This window comes from Gorilla gorilla, chromosome 23 (genome assembly GCF_029281585.2).
Source record: "Gorilla gorilla gorilla isolate KB3781 chromosome 23, NHGRI_mGorGor1-v2.1_pri, whole genome shotgun sequence".
NCBI lineage: Eukaryota > Metazoa > Chordata > Mammalia > Primates > Hominidae > Gorilla > Gorilla gorilla.
In genome coordinates this window covers 18,930,222-18,947,322 of record NC_086018.1, presented here as the reverse complement: position 1 = coordinate 18,947,322, position 17,101 = coordinate 18,930,222, and the positions used below count along the sequence as shown (strand labels likewise).

Here is a 17,101-nt window from a genome sequence, read left to right as displayed (position 1 = left end):
TCATGTGCGGTTCAGCACCTGCAGAAAACAGAACTGTTCAGGAGTCCAGTATACGCTCCAGGTAAGTGCAACTGTGGCATCGCGCTGCCCGTGTCAGGCGGAGCTCTGTTTCCATCCTCTCAGATGGGGACATTCAAATCAAAATCTGATCAGTGACATATCAAGCACTGATGCCCATAAATCCATAAATTAAAAAAAAAAGCACAATAAGGAAACACTCATTTCAATGGCCACCTCTTCTTTGGGCCAAGGTGCGGCTTGCACCACTACCATTGTCAACAGACATCCACAGCAACCTGCATGTACTCATGTGCGTCATGAAAAGCGACAGCCGAGCTCTAAGCCTTCCCCTGCACTGTGGCTCCTATGGTCTAAGGGGTCACTGCTCTCCAGAAGGCTCGCACATACCCCGAGAGTTGTGTTCTGCTTGTTGTAGCCAGCAAAGTGAAGGATGCTCTCAGTGGCCATGGCCAGCCCCGTGTGCTGGGACAGTCCCGATACCCAGTTCTGATGTTTGTTCAGATATTCCTGAAATAGGAAAAACACATGGGGTTTCAGTTATTTATCTGATTTTTTTAGAGGCAGGGTCTCGCTCTGTCACCCAGGCTGGAGTGTGGTGGCACGATCATGGCTCATTGCGGCCTCGACCTCTTAGACTCAAGCCATCCTCCCGCCTCAGCTTCCCAAGTAGCTGGGACTATAGGGGCACACCACTATGCCTGGCTAATTCTGTAATTTTTTTTGTAGAGATGGTGTCTCACTATATTGCTCAGGTTGGCTTGAATTCCTGGGCTCAAGTGATCCTCCTGCCTCAGCATCCCAAAATGTCAGGATTACAGGCATGAGCCACTGTGCCTGGCCTTGCTATTTCATTTAAAGGGGAAAATAAAACTTTATAAATTAAGGTGTGGGCAAATGGACCAAACACTGGGTTTCTGTCCTGGGTCTGCCCCTCCCTAACTAGCTGTGGGACTGTCAGTAAGTCAAAGCCCCTCTATGACCAGCTACTGCTCATTTGACTGAGGATGAGGCCAATTCCCCGAGCGGCTGTCATGCAGTCACTGCAGTGTTGCACCGTCAACGGGGGAGGGCCATTTATTCTTTCAGCACATCCTTGCTGAGCATCTGCTGTGGTAGCCACCAGGCAAATAAGCTACAAAGCCTTGGCCTTGCGGTCAACAGGCAGGCTGCGTGGTGTGGGGCCTCGGTTCTTTACTGCAGCATACCAGCAGCCTGGAGTGGGTGAACTGGACAGCAGGAACGAAGAACACCTGTGTCCACCTGGCCACCCAGTGGGAGAAGGGTGCTGGGCAATGGGATACCTGGCAGAGCCCAGAGGTGTGAGGGAGGCCTCCTCTTCTGGGGACCACAGGGGGCTCAGCCTGCAGGAGTACCAAGGACAAGGGTCTGGAGGGTGGGGGCGAGCCTTGGCCAGATGCAGGCCAGGCGAGAATGGCCTCCAGGGTCACACAAAGGTGTTTACAGGAGTGAACCAGCTAATTCCCTTAAGAAGAAATGTACAGGAGTATGTACATGCAGAATTGTCTCAATGGTTTTGGGGGACTCCTGGGGCTCCAGAAACCCATCCTTGGACACCATGGCGATGAAGAGTGACTAATGATCAAGTTTAAAAGGGAAGTACACTGATCAGATATCCTATTAAAACCAGACTACTCTGGTGGGTGGAGGAGAGGGCAGATTCGGGGAAGGCTGAGGCTGGGCACGGAGGGTGGGGAATAAGCGCACTGCAGGGGAAGTGAAAGGGCAGGCCTGGGGCACGCCAAGGGGACACTTGGTGGAAAAATCAAGACTGCTTCAAGCCTTTTCATTTTCCATTTCCTTCTTAGGCCAGACCTGCGTGAGAAAGTAAAAAGCTCTATCAGCTGCTTTTTTTGTCCACTTAAACTTTCTAGGCATTAGAGGGGGCCTCCCCTCTTCAGACGATAGACAGCCTTGGGACCTGAGGCCCTTTTGCTGTAAACGAACAAAGGGAAATAGTTTCTTGCCACTGCCTTTCCACACAGCTCTCAGGGCTCTTGGAGCTGGCTGCTCTATCCTTCCTGGACTCCACAACCAGAAACACTTTTGAGCCTGTTTCATCTTTAAAGTGCTGCCAAGGTAAACCTCACAAGAGTTCCTCTCAGCACACCCACTCTCTGCTAACACAGATTCCTTCCAGAGGTACTTTTCTCATCTTTGATTCCTTTTAAGGCAATTCTTTCCTCTCACACCCTGTGGCATTACATGGTTTACCTCGTGGCCATCTGAGTTTCCAAACCAGTGTTTTTGTCTGAAAGACTCCCATGCACCTACATGTGCAGTTTATGTGGAGCTTTAATGGGACACAAGTCCCCAACCCTGCCTCTGCTCCACCAGCCTTGGTCAGGCCCCTGCCTTTGGGCATAGGTGCCAGCAATGCACTTGGCCCTTAGAGATGCTGCCATCTGGCAGCCTCCCACATCCACCACACAAGCCCTTGCTCTCGTGAGCAGCCCCCAAGTCTTGCCACAGACCTGGCACCTCACCTGGTGTGAGCCATCAGATGCCCTCCTTGTGCCCTGGCGAGCACTGGCCCCACAGGCGCTCCTAACACACAGAGCAGCCTCTGAGGCATCTATTATTCTCAGGCCCTAGACTGATGCTTCCAGTCTCCATTCACACTAGTGCTATTTGGATTTTGAGTTCTTCATGTCTCTGTAAAGCTTTTTGGGGAGTTTGAAGGAGCTTACGGTGATTGCCTTTTGATGGTTTCAAGTACCTGCAGGTGGGACTTGGTGACGGTAGGCGCCCACTTCATGGCCTCCTGCAGGATCATCCCACAGCGTGCAGCGAAGTCCTTCACAATGCTCTGGAAGAGGGTGAAGCTGCTTCTCAACAACCCGAGGTCGGTTCATCTGAGCTGCGGTAGTGACTGTCATGGGCTGAACTGTGTCTCCCCAAATCCCTATGCTGCACCTTAACTGGTACCAGTACCTCAGAGTGGAACTCATTTGGAGACAGGGCTTTAAAGAGGTGATTCAATTAAAAGGCTGATAGGGTAGGTTCTGATCCAGTCTGGCCAGTATCCTTCCTTACGTGTGTGGAGAGGAAATCTGGACACACAGAAATACTGGGGCAGGGAGGAGGGTGTGCACAGAGGGAAGAACACGTAAAGACACAGGGAGAAGGCTGCCATTCACAAGCCGAGGAGAGAGGTCTCCACAAAAACCAGCTCTGCCAACACTTTGATTTTACACTTCGGCCCTCAGAACTGTAAGACAATCAATGTCTGTCAAGACATTTCAAGCTGCCCAGTCTGTTGTCTTTTGCTACAGAAGCCCAAGAGACTAGCACAGCCACTAAGTTTGAACCTCAAGGCCCCTGGGGCCAGGAAGCCCACACACAGTATGATCTGTAATTCCTGCACAAGGTTTGTGGCAGAATCTACAAGAATAACATGTCACAGGGACACTGTGCAACTTGTGTCCTGGGTCTGGGACTGGATGGGAGGGCAGGCTCTGCGTGGCAAAATCCTCTTCGGTGCCACACCACTCTGTGGGAAACTCCCCATTGACAGCTGGTCTGGCAGGGAGGTCCAGAGCTAGGACATGACTCAGCCCAGGCTGAAGGAGCTGTGAGCTGAGTTGCAGTCTTGCCACAGTGAGGGCTCTGAGACCGAGGTGGGGAGAGGAGAGACCCAGTACATCCTCCTCTTTTGGAGTGATTTATTCTGCCAGTTTCCCCATTGGATAGCACAAGTCAAAGGCATGATCCCCTATTACCACTATAACAAAATGTCAGTGCACCTCAGAGAAGTGAAGTCCACCTGAAAATCATGCTTGTGCGATGCAGACTCGAGAAGCTATAAACTGGCTGGTAGCTGAAGACCTCTTTGGCAGCTAAACCGAGAACACAGCTGAGTCAACATGGCTGAGGTGGGAGAGCTGGGCTTGGAAGACAGAACGACCTGGGGGCAGCCGGCTCCCCTTGCACACGGTGGGGCCTGGCAATGGCTTGGTCTCCTCACTGGGGGATGGGGCCAGCACCACCCACACTTCAAATTGCTGGGGACTGGGTGAGCTCATGCAGGTTGACCATCTCGTGGACATACTCAGGGAATTGTGGTAAAGATGGCCCTTAATGCAGGGGATCGTGTCGGGCCTACCTCACGGGCTTCGTACGTGTCAGGAACCGTGATCCGGTAGGGGGCATCGGGGATGTCATAGTAAGGCTGATCCTTGTGAATATCCTGCAAGCACAGCAAGACTCCCTCTTCCAAACTGCCTTCCCCAAGTTGCCACTAGCAACCACATGGGCCACCCCTACCCACCACCTGTCTGTCTGTGACAGGCCTCCATACTTGATGCAACTTACTGCAAAACACCAGGTGGATTTGGGCCCCCTTACCCCCAACTCGACACCTGTAGCATTAATTATGTTCAGGCTTATTGTCAGAGAAGCATGCCACAACACAGGGCGGACAGGGCCGGCGGGGTGGTGGTAGAGCGGATGGTGTTTGGGCCCTAGGTCTCCTGGGGACGCTCACAGCGCTCAGTGACAGTGACAGGGTCTGCAGGATGTCCAGCATGGTCTTCAGCACAGTCCCACTCCAGAGCAAGTGGGGAAACCTGCACCAAGAGCCGGCTCTCAGGACCAAGAGCCAAACCTCCAAGGAAGGTCTGCTTCTAGGAGCCCCCTCAGCTGCCAGCCCGAGCCCATATCCGCTTCAGGCCAGCTGAAGGAGGAGGTCGGGAGGCCCTTGCAGCAGGATGCCTGGCCTCCTCAGGCTCACTGCAGTAAGGTGGGCAGTGCCTGATCAGAAAGGCTCCCCAGGACCCTGCCAGCCCCACTTCTTAGGGCCAGACACGTCCCAAGTGACCTGCTATAAACCTGACACCAACTGCCTTGGTTATGCACTGGCCAGGACACCCCTCACTTCCCAAAGCAATCCTCTTAGTTTCTGACCAGGGTTCTCCATTATTTCTCACATAATGGAGAAAACAACAGTATCTACCTGACACCCTGGGGTAAGACAGGTCATGGGCTCCGATGGCCCCAGGGCTGAAGGAGAGGTGTCTCTGTACAGCTGTGACCCACCAGTGGCCCACTGCTCAGGAAGCCCAGCTCAGACACACGCCACGTGTGTGCTGGACTCGTTCTCGTGACCCCTGGCTGGCTCCTGACCACCTTTGGTGGCGCTGCTGCCTGGACCAGGCACACAGTATCTGCAACAGGCTCCAGAACCACTGGATACCTCTGGGGAGCTGCAGGCAGCCTCCATGTGGTTGTTTTGCTGCCTCTGGCCTTCTCACCTTGGAGAAGCTGGTCCAGCCCACCTGTGAGAGTTCTCATCAGTGTGGGGACATGTCCCAACAGGGTCTGTTTTGGCTCCCAGAACGAAGAGCATACAGCACAGAAGGGTCTGTGTGGGCTTTTGTTCCTGAGAAGCCCAAAGATACTGGGCCCTGGGCTAGAAGATGGTGCACCAGGTCATGCCAGAGTGGGTGGGACTGAGAGACACAGGGATGTGGCACCCAGCAAATGTGCTGTAAGTAACATCGATAGCTCAGAATGAACAGAAGTTTCTGCACCAAAATTCAGACTCTGCAGGAAACTCACGGACATTGGAGGGAGGCTGCATCACCCTTAGGAGTTTTCATTCTGACTCCATTTTTTCCTAGACTAATAATATAAGGATGATTTTTCCCAGCATTTGAAATCACAGAAGTTTATACACATACACACAAAACATTAGCAGGAAAATGAGCTTACTTATCCACCAGACCAGATAGATACTTGTCTGCCACCCTCCTTATCCTCTTGTGGATGTGGTTGAAGTTCACCAACAGGAACTGAGCGTGCCGCTCCAGCTCCTCCTCGTTCTCCTTGGTCTTGGCCTAGAGATGCAAAAGAAACAGGTACCGCAGTGCCCCAGATGCCTCCAGCAGACAGACACGCATTCATGCTGGAGAGGCTTACTTTATCTGCCATCATGTTCAGGAAGGCATCGAATACTTTGTCCGCGACTGCAATCACACACTGCATCATCCCTGAAACGAGAAGGTTTCCACGGATAAGGTGCAGCAACAGAGAGAGAATCCTAGCAACTTTCAATCATTTTCTTTTGAAATGATTTTAGACTTACAGAGAGTGGCAAAGACAGCACAGAGCTCCCATATACACTTCACCTAGCTTCCCTGGATTTTAACATCTGCAGTAACCAGGCTGATGTGTCAAAACTGAGTCAGATATTGATATAATCCTATTACCTAAACTTCAGACTTCGTCTGGATTTCCCAGGTCTCCCACACATGCCCCGCTTCTGTTCCAGCATCCAACCCAGGACACCAGGTGGCATTTAATCTCTGTGTCTCCTACTCCCCTCCAATATGTGGTGACTCCTCAGTCTGTCAATGTCTTTTGTGACTTTGACACTTTTGAAGAACAGTTATTTTGTTGAATGTCCCCTAATTTAGGTTTGTCTGATGCTTGCCCATGATAAGACTAGGGTTACAGGATTTGAGGGAGAACTCCATAGAGTGGATGTGCCCTTTCTTTTTTTCTTTCTCTTTTTTTTGAGATTGAATCTCGCTCTGTCGCCCAGGCTGGAGTGCGGTGGCACGATCTTGGCTCACTGTAACCTCTGCCTCCTGGGTTCACGCCATTCTCCTGCCTCAGCCTCTTGAGCAGCTGAGACTACAGGCACCCGCCACCACGCCTGGCTAATTTTTTGTATTTTTAGTAGAGACGGGGTTTCACCACATTGGCCAGGATGGTCTTGATCTCCTGACACCGTGATCCCCCCGCCTTGGCCTCCGAAAGTGCTGGAATTACAGGCGTGAGCCACCGTAACCAGCCTGCCCCGCGTAATTTTTGCTGCTGATGATCCAAAGTGCACCCACTCGCCATCTCTGGTAGCTGGGAGGAGCAGGTTTTGGGGTGAAGGTGAAATAGCCGGAGTTGGGGATGTGTGTGGCCGGGGGGTACAGGTGCGACCACTTTGCAGTCCACTCCTGTGAGTAGGGCATTCCTGAGGGAGAGAAGGCCTGGTTAGCCCTGGGGCTCCTTCGAGGCCTGGCCCCAGGCCTTGACACCTAGAGCAGCCTGACACATGTGTGGATGGACTGCCAGGCGGTCCCCTTAGGAGGGGCTGTTCTAGCAGGGACCCTGGCTTGGGTGACCACCACCTCCTGCCACACTCCAGGATCCCTGTCCCTGCTGGAAGCCGGGCCCAGGGCCATGCCAGCCGTGAGGGGTTCCTCATGAGCCTCCTCCCCGGGACCCAGGCCCCATGCAGCTGCCCCCTCCCACCTGCCTGACCCCCCTGGCCTGCACTTCCCTCCATCCGAATCCTCAATCTCTGCCTGGAATTCCCTTCCCTCCTCAACCCCACCTGGAAACTCCCCTCCTCCTCCCACACAGCTGGGACTCCCTTTCTCCCACCTCTGGGGGCCCAAAGCTCTGGATGCCACCCCAGCCCTCAGCTGGCCTCACCTGTCTCCTCATAGCCCCACAGCTTGATGGTGTCTGTGTGGGCAGCGCCTCGATGTGCCAGGTCAGGCTGAGGTTGCCTGAGGTGTTGGCGGTGCCGTAGTATTGCCAATGCATCTCGTTCATCAACTCACTCTTCTCCTTCATCAACACTTTGTTGGGGTGCACTGGGCAGGGGAGGTGAGGGGTGAGTGAGGGCCTGGGCCCAGGGAAGCAGGGAGGAGGCCCTGAGGCTTCAAGGGCTGTGGGAGCCTCCAGGGCCAATGCATGGCAGCAGCTGGGTGATGGTCTCTCTGGCTCTCACGGCAGAAAAGGACGCTGAGGCCGGAGAGGCAGGGGCCTGCCCTCCCTCCACTGCCCATGCCTCTACCCTCCACCCGGCTTCTCCCCTGCCCTGGCGTGGCGGAGCTCAGTGGATAGGCACTGGCCCACCTCTCTAGGGACCCCTGCAGCTCCCACTCACTCTGGGCTGGGACCACGGTCTGGATGCCAGGGAGTGGAAAGGAGCTGAAGGAACTCTCGCAGGCGGGCAGGTCTCCCAAGGGACTGGTTCAGCCAGAGAGGCAGGGCACGGACGGGCCAAGTCTCGGTGTGCATAGATTAGCGCTGGGGAAAGTCCCCGTGGGGGCAGGCTGTGGGCAGGGAGGAGGGCTCACCAGCCAGCCAGGTGCCCGCACGAGGGAAGGAGTGGCCGTTGTCCAGTGACACAGTGAAGGGGATGCGGCCACTCTCATAGAGCAGAGGTGACACACAGTGCACTTGCCCGGAGGAGTCCACATGGCCGAGGGTCTGGATGCTCTCCTGTGGCATGCAAACCTGTGGGCATGGTGGTGGTAGGAGGTGCTGGGCCACTGCAGGCTGAGCCTCTCGACAGTCTGGGCCCCCAACCTCCCTGGGGAACCCATCCAGCCAGCTGTCCCTGTGCCCTCCTGCCTGTCCTGGGTTCAAGGGGCTCCACTCAGCCCGCCAGTGGGTCTGAGCCCTCAGCATGCACAGGGATAGGGGCGTGGGGCCCCAGTGCCCAGCCTCCTGCGCCTCCCAACCTGCAGATCACACTGGCGTCTGTGGGGCTGGACATCTTGAAGTGCTGCACCACAAAGTCCTTGCTGCCCATCATGGAGCCTGAGTAGGGCAATATCTCCAGGCAGAAGTCCTGGAAATCCAAGCAGCAGGTGCCAAGGCCGGAGCATGTCGGGTGGCACAAACACGGCCCGTCCAGGGCGCCACAGCGCATGGAGCAGCTCTCTTGGGCATCTGGAGGAGAGGATGCTGAGGGCCTGGCCCGGCGGGTGCTGGACTGGCTGCCCCATGTGCAGGGCCTGTCTCTGTTTCTCTCGCAGCCCATTAGATAGCAGCATCCCCAGGAAAATGCTGGCCGGGAACCGCACAGGCCACCACGTGGACATGGTAGAAAGTCACAGGGCCCGTGGGGATGGGATGAATCTTAGCACAGACCACCTGGCTGTTGCCCTGACTGACGGGCTAGAATGCAGCGAGAAGAGGCAAAAAGCTGCATCCGCTCAGCCCTGCAGGGTCAGGAGAAGCCCCCTGGGCATGACTGCCCTTCAGCCACCAAGTCCTCTATCCCACAGGTGGGGGTCCTCAGAGGGCCACGGTAGCTGGAGCCCTCGACCTCTCTTGGCTCCCCAGGGTGTCTGTGAACAGTGCGCCTTCTGGGGGCCCTGAAGACTGCAGAAGAACCCCTCTTGCTTGCCTGGACTGGGGTGGGGGATACAGCTGCCAAGAGTCCCATTCGAGGCCTGGTAGGGAATGGTGCAGGGTCTGCTCACTCTCCCAGGGACTGCAATTGAGACCCCAAAGAGAGCTCCGCCCTCAGGGCAGAAGGCCAGGGCTGCTCCCCTCCTTTCTGGGGGGAGGAGGGACATTTCAAGCAGGTGTCGAGCAGTGGGGAAAGGGAAGTGGGGGTGCACACTGCGAGGGGCTGTGGGTGCTGGGCCCAAAGCATCTCCTATGGGCCATGAGACCCACGGCAGGGCCACATTTCCAGGGACTGGCATGGAGGAAGAGTTGCAGGGAGGGACTGCGGCAGGTGCGTGCCCAGCTGGGGGCCCGGAAGGGAGACAGGTCCCATCCCCGGGCTCCAGAGATGCCACCACCCAGGGAAGCCTTGGCTGTCCCAGCCACACCTAATCCTGCCGCTCAGAGTTTGCATAATTTAATCAGTGTTCACCTCCCTTCTTGAGCAGATGAGGAAACTGAAGCTCAGATGCGGACAGGCAAGGCCAAGCCAGGCCCTTGGTGGCTTCTGGGAGCTCCTGCAGCCAGGGCGGGTGGTAAGGGCTGCGGCCTGGGACTGGTCATTTGGGCCCTGCCACCTGGGCTGGACATCCAGACAGGCGGGTGGTCCTCTCCCAGCTGCAGCTTCTCAAGGTGTCCAAAAGGGACCCTTGCCACACTTGCGGGGAGTCAGAACTGGCCCCAGGGCATGAGCTTAGGCCATCCGGTCTGTGATCTGCCCCAGCGCTTGCGGCCAGGCCAGCCCACTGTTCCCCGGCCTGTTCTCTCTCTTGCCTGGGTGGTGCCTGCTGGAACCACAGGGTGTTGGCAGTCACCTGTGGCTCCAGAGAGGTGGCCCCTACTGAAAGTGTTAGAGGCGTGTGCTGGGGGACTTGGCTCCTGAGTCCCCACACAGAGCTGTTCCAGGGAAGCCACACCCACATTTGATGTCTTCCCACCTCCCAAAGACATTTGGTGAGAGGCCCCCAAGACCTTCACCTTCTCAGGACTGTTTCCAGAGGGGAGAAAGTCCCTTAACCCACAATGGCGCTCAGGGCACTTCTGCAGGTGAGTGTCCTGTAAGTGGACGCTCAGGCGCTGAGCCAGGGAGAGCCTGTCTCCTGGCCCCAGGCTGGCGAGGGCATTCATCCCAGGCCCAGGGCTGAGGTTGCTCCCTACAGCACTGGGTGCAGGTGTCCATCCTCCTGTAGGTGAGGCTCCGGGGAAGGGTGCTGGGGGTTTGGCTGAGACTGTTCCCAGGAACTGGAGGAGGGAGAGGTGCTGCTTCCTGTTTCTGGCCTGGGAACCCTTGCTGCGCGTGTCTGGAGACGATGGAAGTCCGGTAGGGGCTAGGTGTGCAGTCTGGGAAGCTCCATACCACAGGCCCTGCCGTCAGCTGAGTAACTGCGGCTGGCTCATCTCAGCCCCCCGAAGGTGGGTTCAGCCAGACCCATATGGGGCCGCCAAGCCTCTGGTTCCAAAAGGGCAGTGCCCAGCCCTTTAGGCCTTTCTTCTTGGGTGGTGGGTGTGTCCAGCCCATGAGGGGTACAGGGCAGTGAGGAGTGTCCCCATCTCCATCCTGGACAGAGAGCCTGCTCCATGGGAGGTCCCAGGGGCCAGGAGGGCCCGTGTGGTGCTGGGAGGGGAAGAGAGTTGTGAAGGGTGGGTTTGGGTCCCTGGAACCTGTGCGTCCCCAAGACAGATGGGCCTGGAGCCTTCAGGGGCGGGGCCAGCTCTAGGGGCTTGTTTAATGCTCTGTGGTGGCTGCCTTAAAATACTTAATCATTTTTGGTCAGGCACGGTAGCTCAGGCCTGTAATCCCAGCACTTCGGGAGGCCTAGGTGGGCGGATCACTTGCGGTCAGGAGTTCAAGACCAGCCTGGCTAACATGGTGAAACTCCATCTCTACTAAAAATACAAAAATTAGCTGGGCGTGGGGACATGTCCCTGCCCCCTGCCCCTTGTGCACAACCTCTCCCTCCCCCGGTCCCTTGTGCACACCCTCTCCCTCCCCTGGTCCCATGTGCACACCCTCTCCCTGCCCCCTGCCCCTTGTGCACACCCTCTCCCTGCCCCCTGCCCCTTGTGCACACCCTCTCCCTCCCCCTGCCCCTTGTGCACACCCTCTCCCTCCTCCTGCCCCTTGTGCACACCCTCTCCCTCCCCCGGTCCCATGTGCACACCCTCTCCCTGCCCCCTGCCCCTTGTGCACACCCTCTCCCTGCCCCCTGCCCCTTGTGCACACCCTCTCCCTCCCCCTGCCCCTTGTGCACACCCTCTCCCTCCCCCTGCCCCTTGTGCACACCCTCTCCCTCCCCCTGCCCCTTGTGCACACCCTCTCCCTCCCCCGGTCCCATGTGCACACCCTCTCCCTCCCCCTGCCCCTTGTGCACACCCTCTCCCTCCCCCGGTCCCATGTGCACACCCTCTCCCTGCCCCCTGCCCCTTGTGCACACCCTCTCCCTCCCCCGGTCCCATGTGCACACCCTCTCCCTCCCCCTGCCCCTTGTGCACACCCTCTCCCTCCCCCGGTCCCATGTGCACACCCTCTCCCTCCCCCTGCCCCTTGTGCACACCCTCTCCCTCCCCCGGTCCCATGTGCACACCCTCTCCCTCCCCCTGCCCCTTGTGCACACCCTCTCCCTCCCCCGGTCCCATGTGCACACCCTCTCCCTCCCCCTGCCCCTTGTGCACACCCTCTCCCTCCCCCGGTCCCATGTGCACACCCTCTCCCTGCCCCCTGCCCCTTGTGCACACCCTCTCCCTCCCCCTGCCCCTTGTGCACACCCTCTCCCTCCCCCGGTCCCTTGTGCACACCCTCTCCCTCCCCTGGTCCCATGTGCACACCCTCTCCCTGCCCCCTGCCCCTTGTGCACACCCTCTCCCTCCCCCGGTCCCTTGTGCACACCCTCTCCCTCCCCCTGCCCCTTGTGCCCACCCTCTCCCTGCCCCCTGCCCCTTGTGCACACCCTCTCCCTCCCCCTGCCCCTTGTGCACACCCTCTCCCTCCCCCGGTCCCTTGTGCACACCCTCTCCCTCCCCTGGTCCCATGTGCACACCCTCTCCCTGCCCCCTGCCCCTTGTGCACACCCTCTCCCTGCCCCCTGCCCCTTGTGCACACCCTCTCCCTCCCCCTGCCCCTTGTGCCCACCCTCTCCCTGCCCCCTGCCCCTTGTGCACACCCTCTCCCTCCCCCTGCCCCTTGTGCACACCCTCTCCCTCCCCCTGCCCCTTGTGCGCACCCTCTGTACCCCCGTTCCCGCCCCAGCCTGTGTTTGCAGTGCTACAGGGTGGCTGCAGCCTTCGCCTCCCACAGCTCCTCAAGGTCAGAGGGCTGGGAACCCCTGGGATGTGGCTGGGATGAGGACCCTGCCCCTCGTCAGGCATTTCCGGGCAAGGGGCACAGAGACACAGCCAGCCCAGCAGCTGAGTCCCTCCTATCAGGCCAGGTGGGAAACTGAGGCATGAACACAACCCCAGACTGGAAATAACAAAGCCGTCATGTACTGTGTGCCTACTGAATGCCAAGCCCTATGCCCTATTCTTTAATGTCATCTTTAATGAGATGTCTTCACTCAGTTCACCACATGATAGTAGACAGGTATTTATGATGCACCTACTGCATGCTGGGCACTTTTCTGGGCCATGAGGACTCAGGGAGGTCCCTGCTCTGGTAGAAGTCAAACCCGACAGGAGACAGAGACTAGGGCCCCACACACCAGGAGGAAGAACCCAGTGCAGAGAGTGCCAGCAGGAAGCCACAGGGGCAGGGAAGGCGCTCCTGGGAGGGTGGGTGGCTGCGTCCTGAGGCTGAGCAGGGGGAGCTGGCCTCGGGACAGGATGTGCGCAGGCGTGGAGCAGGAAGTTCCTGGAATGATGGGCAAGAGGGAGCAGGTCACTGGGGGCAGGTCTAAATACTGGGGGCTGCATTGGGATAGCAGAGGCCTCGGGCAGCTCAGCATGTAGACTCCCCTCCCTGGCCCCTTCCCTAGGATGACAGTGGAGGTCCATCCCCAGGTGGTGGTGAGGACACTCCTGACACAGACACCCCAGCCCAGCTGGCAGGGGAAGGGGAGCCCCCAAGGACCCCTGTATGTTGGGGCGTGTCCCGCCAGGCGGCCCTCCGTGGTGCCCAGCAGCCGCCCTGCTTGCGGACCCTCTTTAGTCCCCACTGTTAAAAAAATAATTCAGTGAAAAGTGACACTAGCTGGGCATGGTCGTGGGTGCCTATAATCCCAGCTACTCGGGAGGCTGAGACGGGAGAATCGCTTGAACCAGGGAGTCGGAGGTTGCAGTGAGCCGAGATGGCGCCACTGCACTCCAGCCTGGGTGACAGAGTGAGACTCCACCTCAAAAAAAAAAAAAAAAAAAAAAAAAAAGGAAAGAAAGAAAAATGACACTTGCTAAAGCTCTGTAGGGAAGACTATCCAGGACCGTGTCACTAGGTATAAGGGACCATGGTGATGAGATTCTGCAGTGGGTAAGAGACTGGGCTCAGCCTCAAAGACAGCAAGGGCAAGTGGGATCAGACAGTCAAGGAGCAGGGTGGGGGGCAGCGCATGGAAAGTGACTAAGAGGAAGCATCAGCAGCCAGGGATTCTGGCTAAACTCCCCTAACAGAATTCTTGCTGAAGTCCGGCCAGGATGGCCAGACCGCACCTGGGGGACAGAGGGGGAACCTGATCAGATGTCAAGGATGGGGGGCTTCTTGCTAAACTGACTTTGCAGAATTCTTGCTAAAACTAGAGTTTATAAGGAAGTGCTCAGATGTGCCTAGGAGAAGGCTCAGGAGCCTAAACAAAGCTTGACCAAACAGAGAATCTTTGTCACCAGCTTGGTGAGAGTGAGGCCCAGAGTGGGTCAGGGCTTACCTGCTCAGGTCGTGCAACTGGGAGGGGTCCGTCAGGAGCCTGGAGTCTTCCCACTGGGGGCTGAGTCTGGGCCCTCAGGGCACATATAGGTAGATGCTGGCAGGCCCAACACCCCATGCAGTGCAGACTGGGATGCTGGTGTCTGTGGCACAGACTGGTCAGACCCACCCCAGGCTAGACATTCCTTGCAGGGAGAGCTGAGGCTGTTGATGCCAGGAACAGACAAACAAGGTGATCACCAGGTAATGAGCTCATTACCCACATCAGGCAAGGCCATTGCTGGGTAATCATTTGGCCTCCTGCAGAGCCACCTGCCCTGGGATGGTTCCCAGAGATCTGGCTAGCCAGTGCCACAGGAGGCCGGGGCACAGTTCCAGGGCCTAGTGGGCAAGGCAGGGGTATTCAGGGACAAGGTGTACCTGAGTCCCCACAGGAAGCCCCAGACCCTGCAGTAAGACCTGGAACAAGTCATTCTCCTCTCTGAGCTCTCAAAGAAGAGGTCAGCTCAGGGGTCTGGGAGGCAAGGTCTCCTAGAGTAGACTAAGCTGGCCGCTGCCATGGTAACACACACCCTCCTAGCCAGCCGCTGGTCCTGACAGATGAGGAAACTGAGGCTAGGTGTTTTCATGAGGCCTCTGAACCCAGAACCCAGTACCCAGTGTCCTGAGCAAAGCCCAAGCCAGACCTGCCAGCTTATGTGTACAGAGGCCCCACTATGCAGCCTGCACTCCTGGGGCCTAAAAGGACCATCACCTCCCCTTCTAAGAGGCTGGGCACAGGGGCTGGGCCCCAGCCAGGTCAACCTTCCTCCTCCTCCAAAGGCCCAGCAGCAGCTGCTCCCAGAGCAAGCAGCACAGTCGCAGCAAAGGTTGGACAAGTGTCCTGTGCTCTGTGGTCTGAGCAGAGGGCCAGGGGCCGTGACCCACATGGCCCCTCCAGGAGCAGCTCCAAGATGAGCCTTCCTGTCCCGACCAGTGTGTCCGGGACCTCAGGGTGGATCAGCCGCACCTGCCGGCTGCTCCTGTTCCTTGCTCTTCCTGGGGCTCCCCACCACCTTTGGGAGGCAGCTCCAAGACCCTGCTGCCTCCCTTGCTTACCCTCAGGCCCCTGCTGGGTGTGCCCCCTCCCCACACAGACCCCTGAGCCAGCTTCAAGGACTCTGCCTGCGTCTCTACATCCACTCTGATGACCGTGAAGCTACAGTCACACTCTCTGCCTCCACCCCCACCCTGCCGGGTCCCTGCAGCAGCTCTCAGAGGCCCCCATAGCCCCCTCCCACACACAGAGCTCGCCTGGCCCTGCCGTCTGAGCGCTCCCCTGGCTCCCAACTGCCCTTGGGCTCTGGGACATAAAACCTCCAGCCAAGGTGGCTACCAAGTTTTATTTAATAGCCATAGAGCACAAAAGGGATGACAATTAAGTCACACGGAGAGACTGCCCCATCGGGACCCCTGGCCAAGCTAAGCAGAGGAGCCCTGGGGTTTCCTCTGACCCCCCACTGTGAATGCATTACTGAGGGGCAAGGTGGCCAGTTGCCCACCCAGCCTGCACGTCTGCATGCACAGAGCTACAGCCTGGGCCCAGGGACAGCCCCGGGAGCCGGTGGCTTCCCACAGGCACAGCCAGCCTCCCCACCCCCACCGTGCCTGGCCCCCGGCCCAGGGCACACTGAGGGGAACAGGAGGGGAAGGAGCAGGCCCTGCACTGGAGCCTCAGTCAGCTCCTCTGTGCCAGGGGCAGCTGGGGCTGGCTGAATTTGAGGAACTTCCCGGAGGAACTGGAGAGCAGACCTGTGTGCGTGCCCCGCTCTGCCACGCTCCCTGAGGGACATACTGCTTTGGCCGGCCCCCCACCCCATTTCCTCTCCGCCAGTCCCCGGTGTCCACCCCAGCCCCGCTACCGATGAAGCTCAAGCCAGGGTCCCCACCACCTGCTTCACGGCCATCCCTGCACTTGAGCTCAGGGGCTCAAGTTTGTGCTGACACGCCTGCCTGTCCACCCCTCACCGACACCTCTGCAGTCCTCCTCAGGGCCCAATAGGGTCCCCAGGACCCCGCTCCCATTCTGCCCTTGCTCCTGCCAACCTGTCTTCTCTATGCCCATGACTTTGGGACCCTCTGCCACAAGTGCCAGCCCCCACATCTGTAGCCCCTGCAGGAACAAGCCCTAATCTGGACTCATTGCAATGGCTCAGGTTCTCTTCCAGCCTGTCCATAAACCTCCAGGCAGAGATCACAAAACTAACAGCTCTTTCTGCAAATCTGGAGTCTCTCTTGCACCTTCTTCACCATCCAGGCCTCCCTGTCACTCCTCCTGGGGACCTCAGAGATCTCTTCATTTCACAGGTGAAGACTTGCCTCAGAGAGGGCACAGCCCCTGGGTCACACAGCCCGTCTCCAGCAGGGCTGGGGAAAAGAACCCAGGGCGCTCTTGTTGGCAGTGTTTTAATGACTGGGGGGAGGGAGAGAATGGCTAATGAGGCTCTAGGGATCAGCAGAGCCAGCTGCTGGAGGTCCCAGAGGACGGGTGACTCAGCAGGAATGGGGGAGTCTGAGGGGTTGACAGAGTGCCCAATTCTCACCTCCTCCTGCACCTTCCAGAGAGACGAGCTGCAGGGAGTGATGGAGTGGATGAACATGACTAGAGGGACCCAGTCTTCTCCTCAGCAGCTGCTTGAGGACAGTATTAGCGGTCCCCTCAATCCCCCCCCCACACATGCACACATGCACTGACCTGCAGGGGCCAGACCCCAGTGGACCCGGGGACACAGCTTCCAGGGGCTGTCTTGCCATGTCCCTTCCCAGACCTGCCTGGATTCATGCCAGGCCACCCTCCACAATTTGCTGAGGGAGGCCCCAGGGTCCAGGGCACCCAGAGTGCTAACTAGCCCCTGGGGGTACAGGGAGAACAGTATGCTGTGTGGGGGATACTACTCTGCCCATACCTAGGGCCCTGTGGCGGCCACAGGCAGCACTGCTTATGCAGAGGCACTGGGGTGAGAAGGAGTAGGGTGCAGTAGTGAG

The 17,101-nt window shown here is 57.9% G+C and overlaps 1 protein-coding gene across 1 annotated transcript; it reads right to left on the bottom strand.

Annotated features, from left to right (window-relative positions):
• On the bottom strand, window positions 1–6,300 carry LOC115931965 (phosphatidylinositol 4-kinase alpha-like). The gene is made up of 7 exons (XM_031005654.3): window positions 5,959–6,300; window positions 5,752–5,876; window positions 4,526–4,607; window positions 4,145–4,228; window positions 2,759–2,848; window positions 409–528; window positions 1–18 (listed from the first exon to the last, which is right to left on the bottom strand). The coding sequence occupies exons 1-7, from the start codon at window positions 6,025–6,027 to the stop codon at window positions 1–3; spliced, it is 588 nt and encodes a 195-aa protein (XP_030861514.3). The 5' UTR covers window positions 6,028–6,300.
• Window positions 6,301–17,101: the final 10,801 nt, after the last annotated feature.

What these genes read in the sequence shown, in the direction of transcription:
- LOC115931965 (XM_031005654.3), bottom strand. Translation starts at nt 6,027, where the DNA reads ATGATGCAGTGTGTGATTGCAGTCGCGGACAAAGTATTCGATGCCTTC. An exon ending in CTATCTGGTCTGGTGGATAA is followed by an intron (nt 4,608 to 5,751) that starts GTAAGCTCATTT and finishes CTCTTGGTGCAG; the next exon opens with GTTTCCCCACTTGCTCTGGA. An exon ending in ACACGTACGAAGCCCGTGAG is followed by an intron (nt 2,849 to 4,144) that starts GTAGGCCCGACA and finishes ACCCTCTTCCAG; the next exon opens with AGCATTGTGAAGGACTTCGC.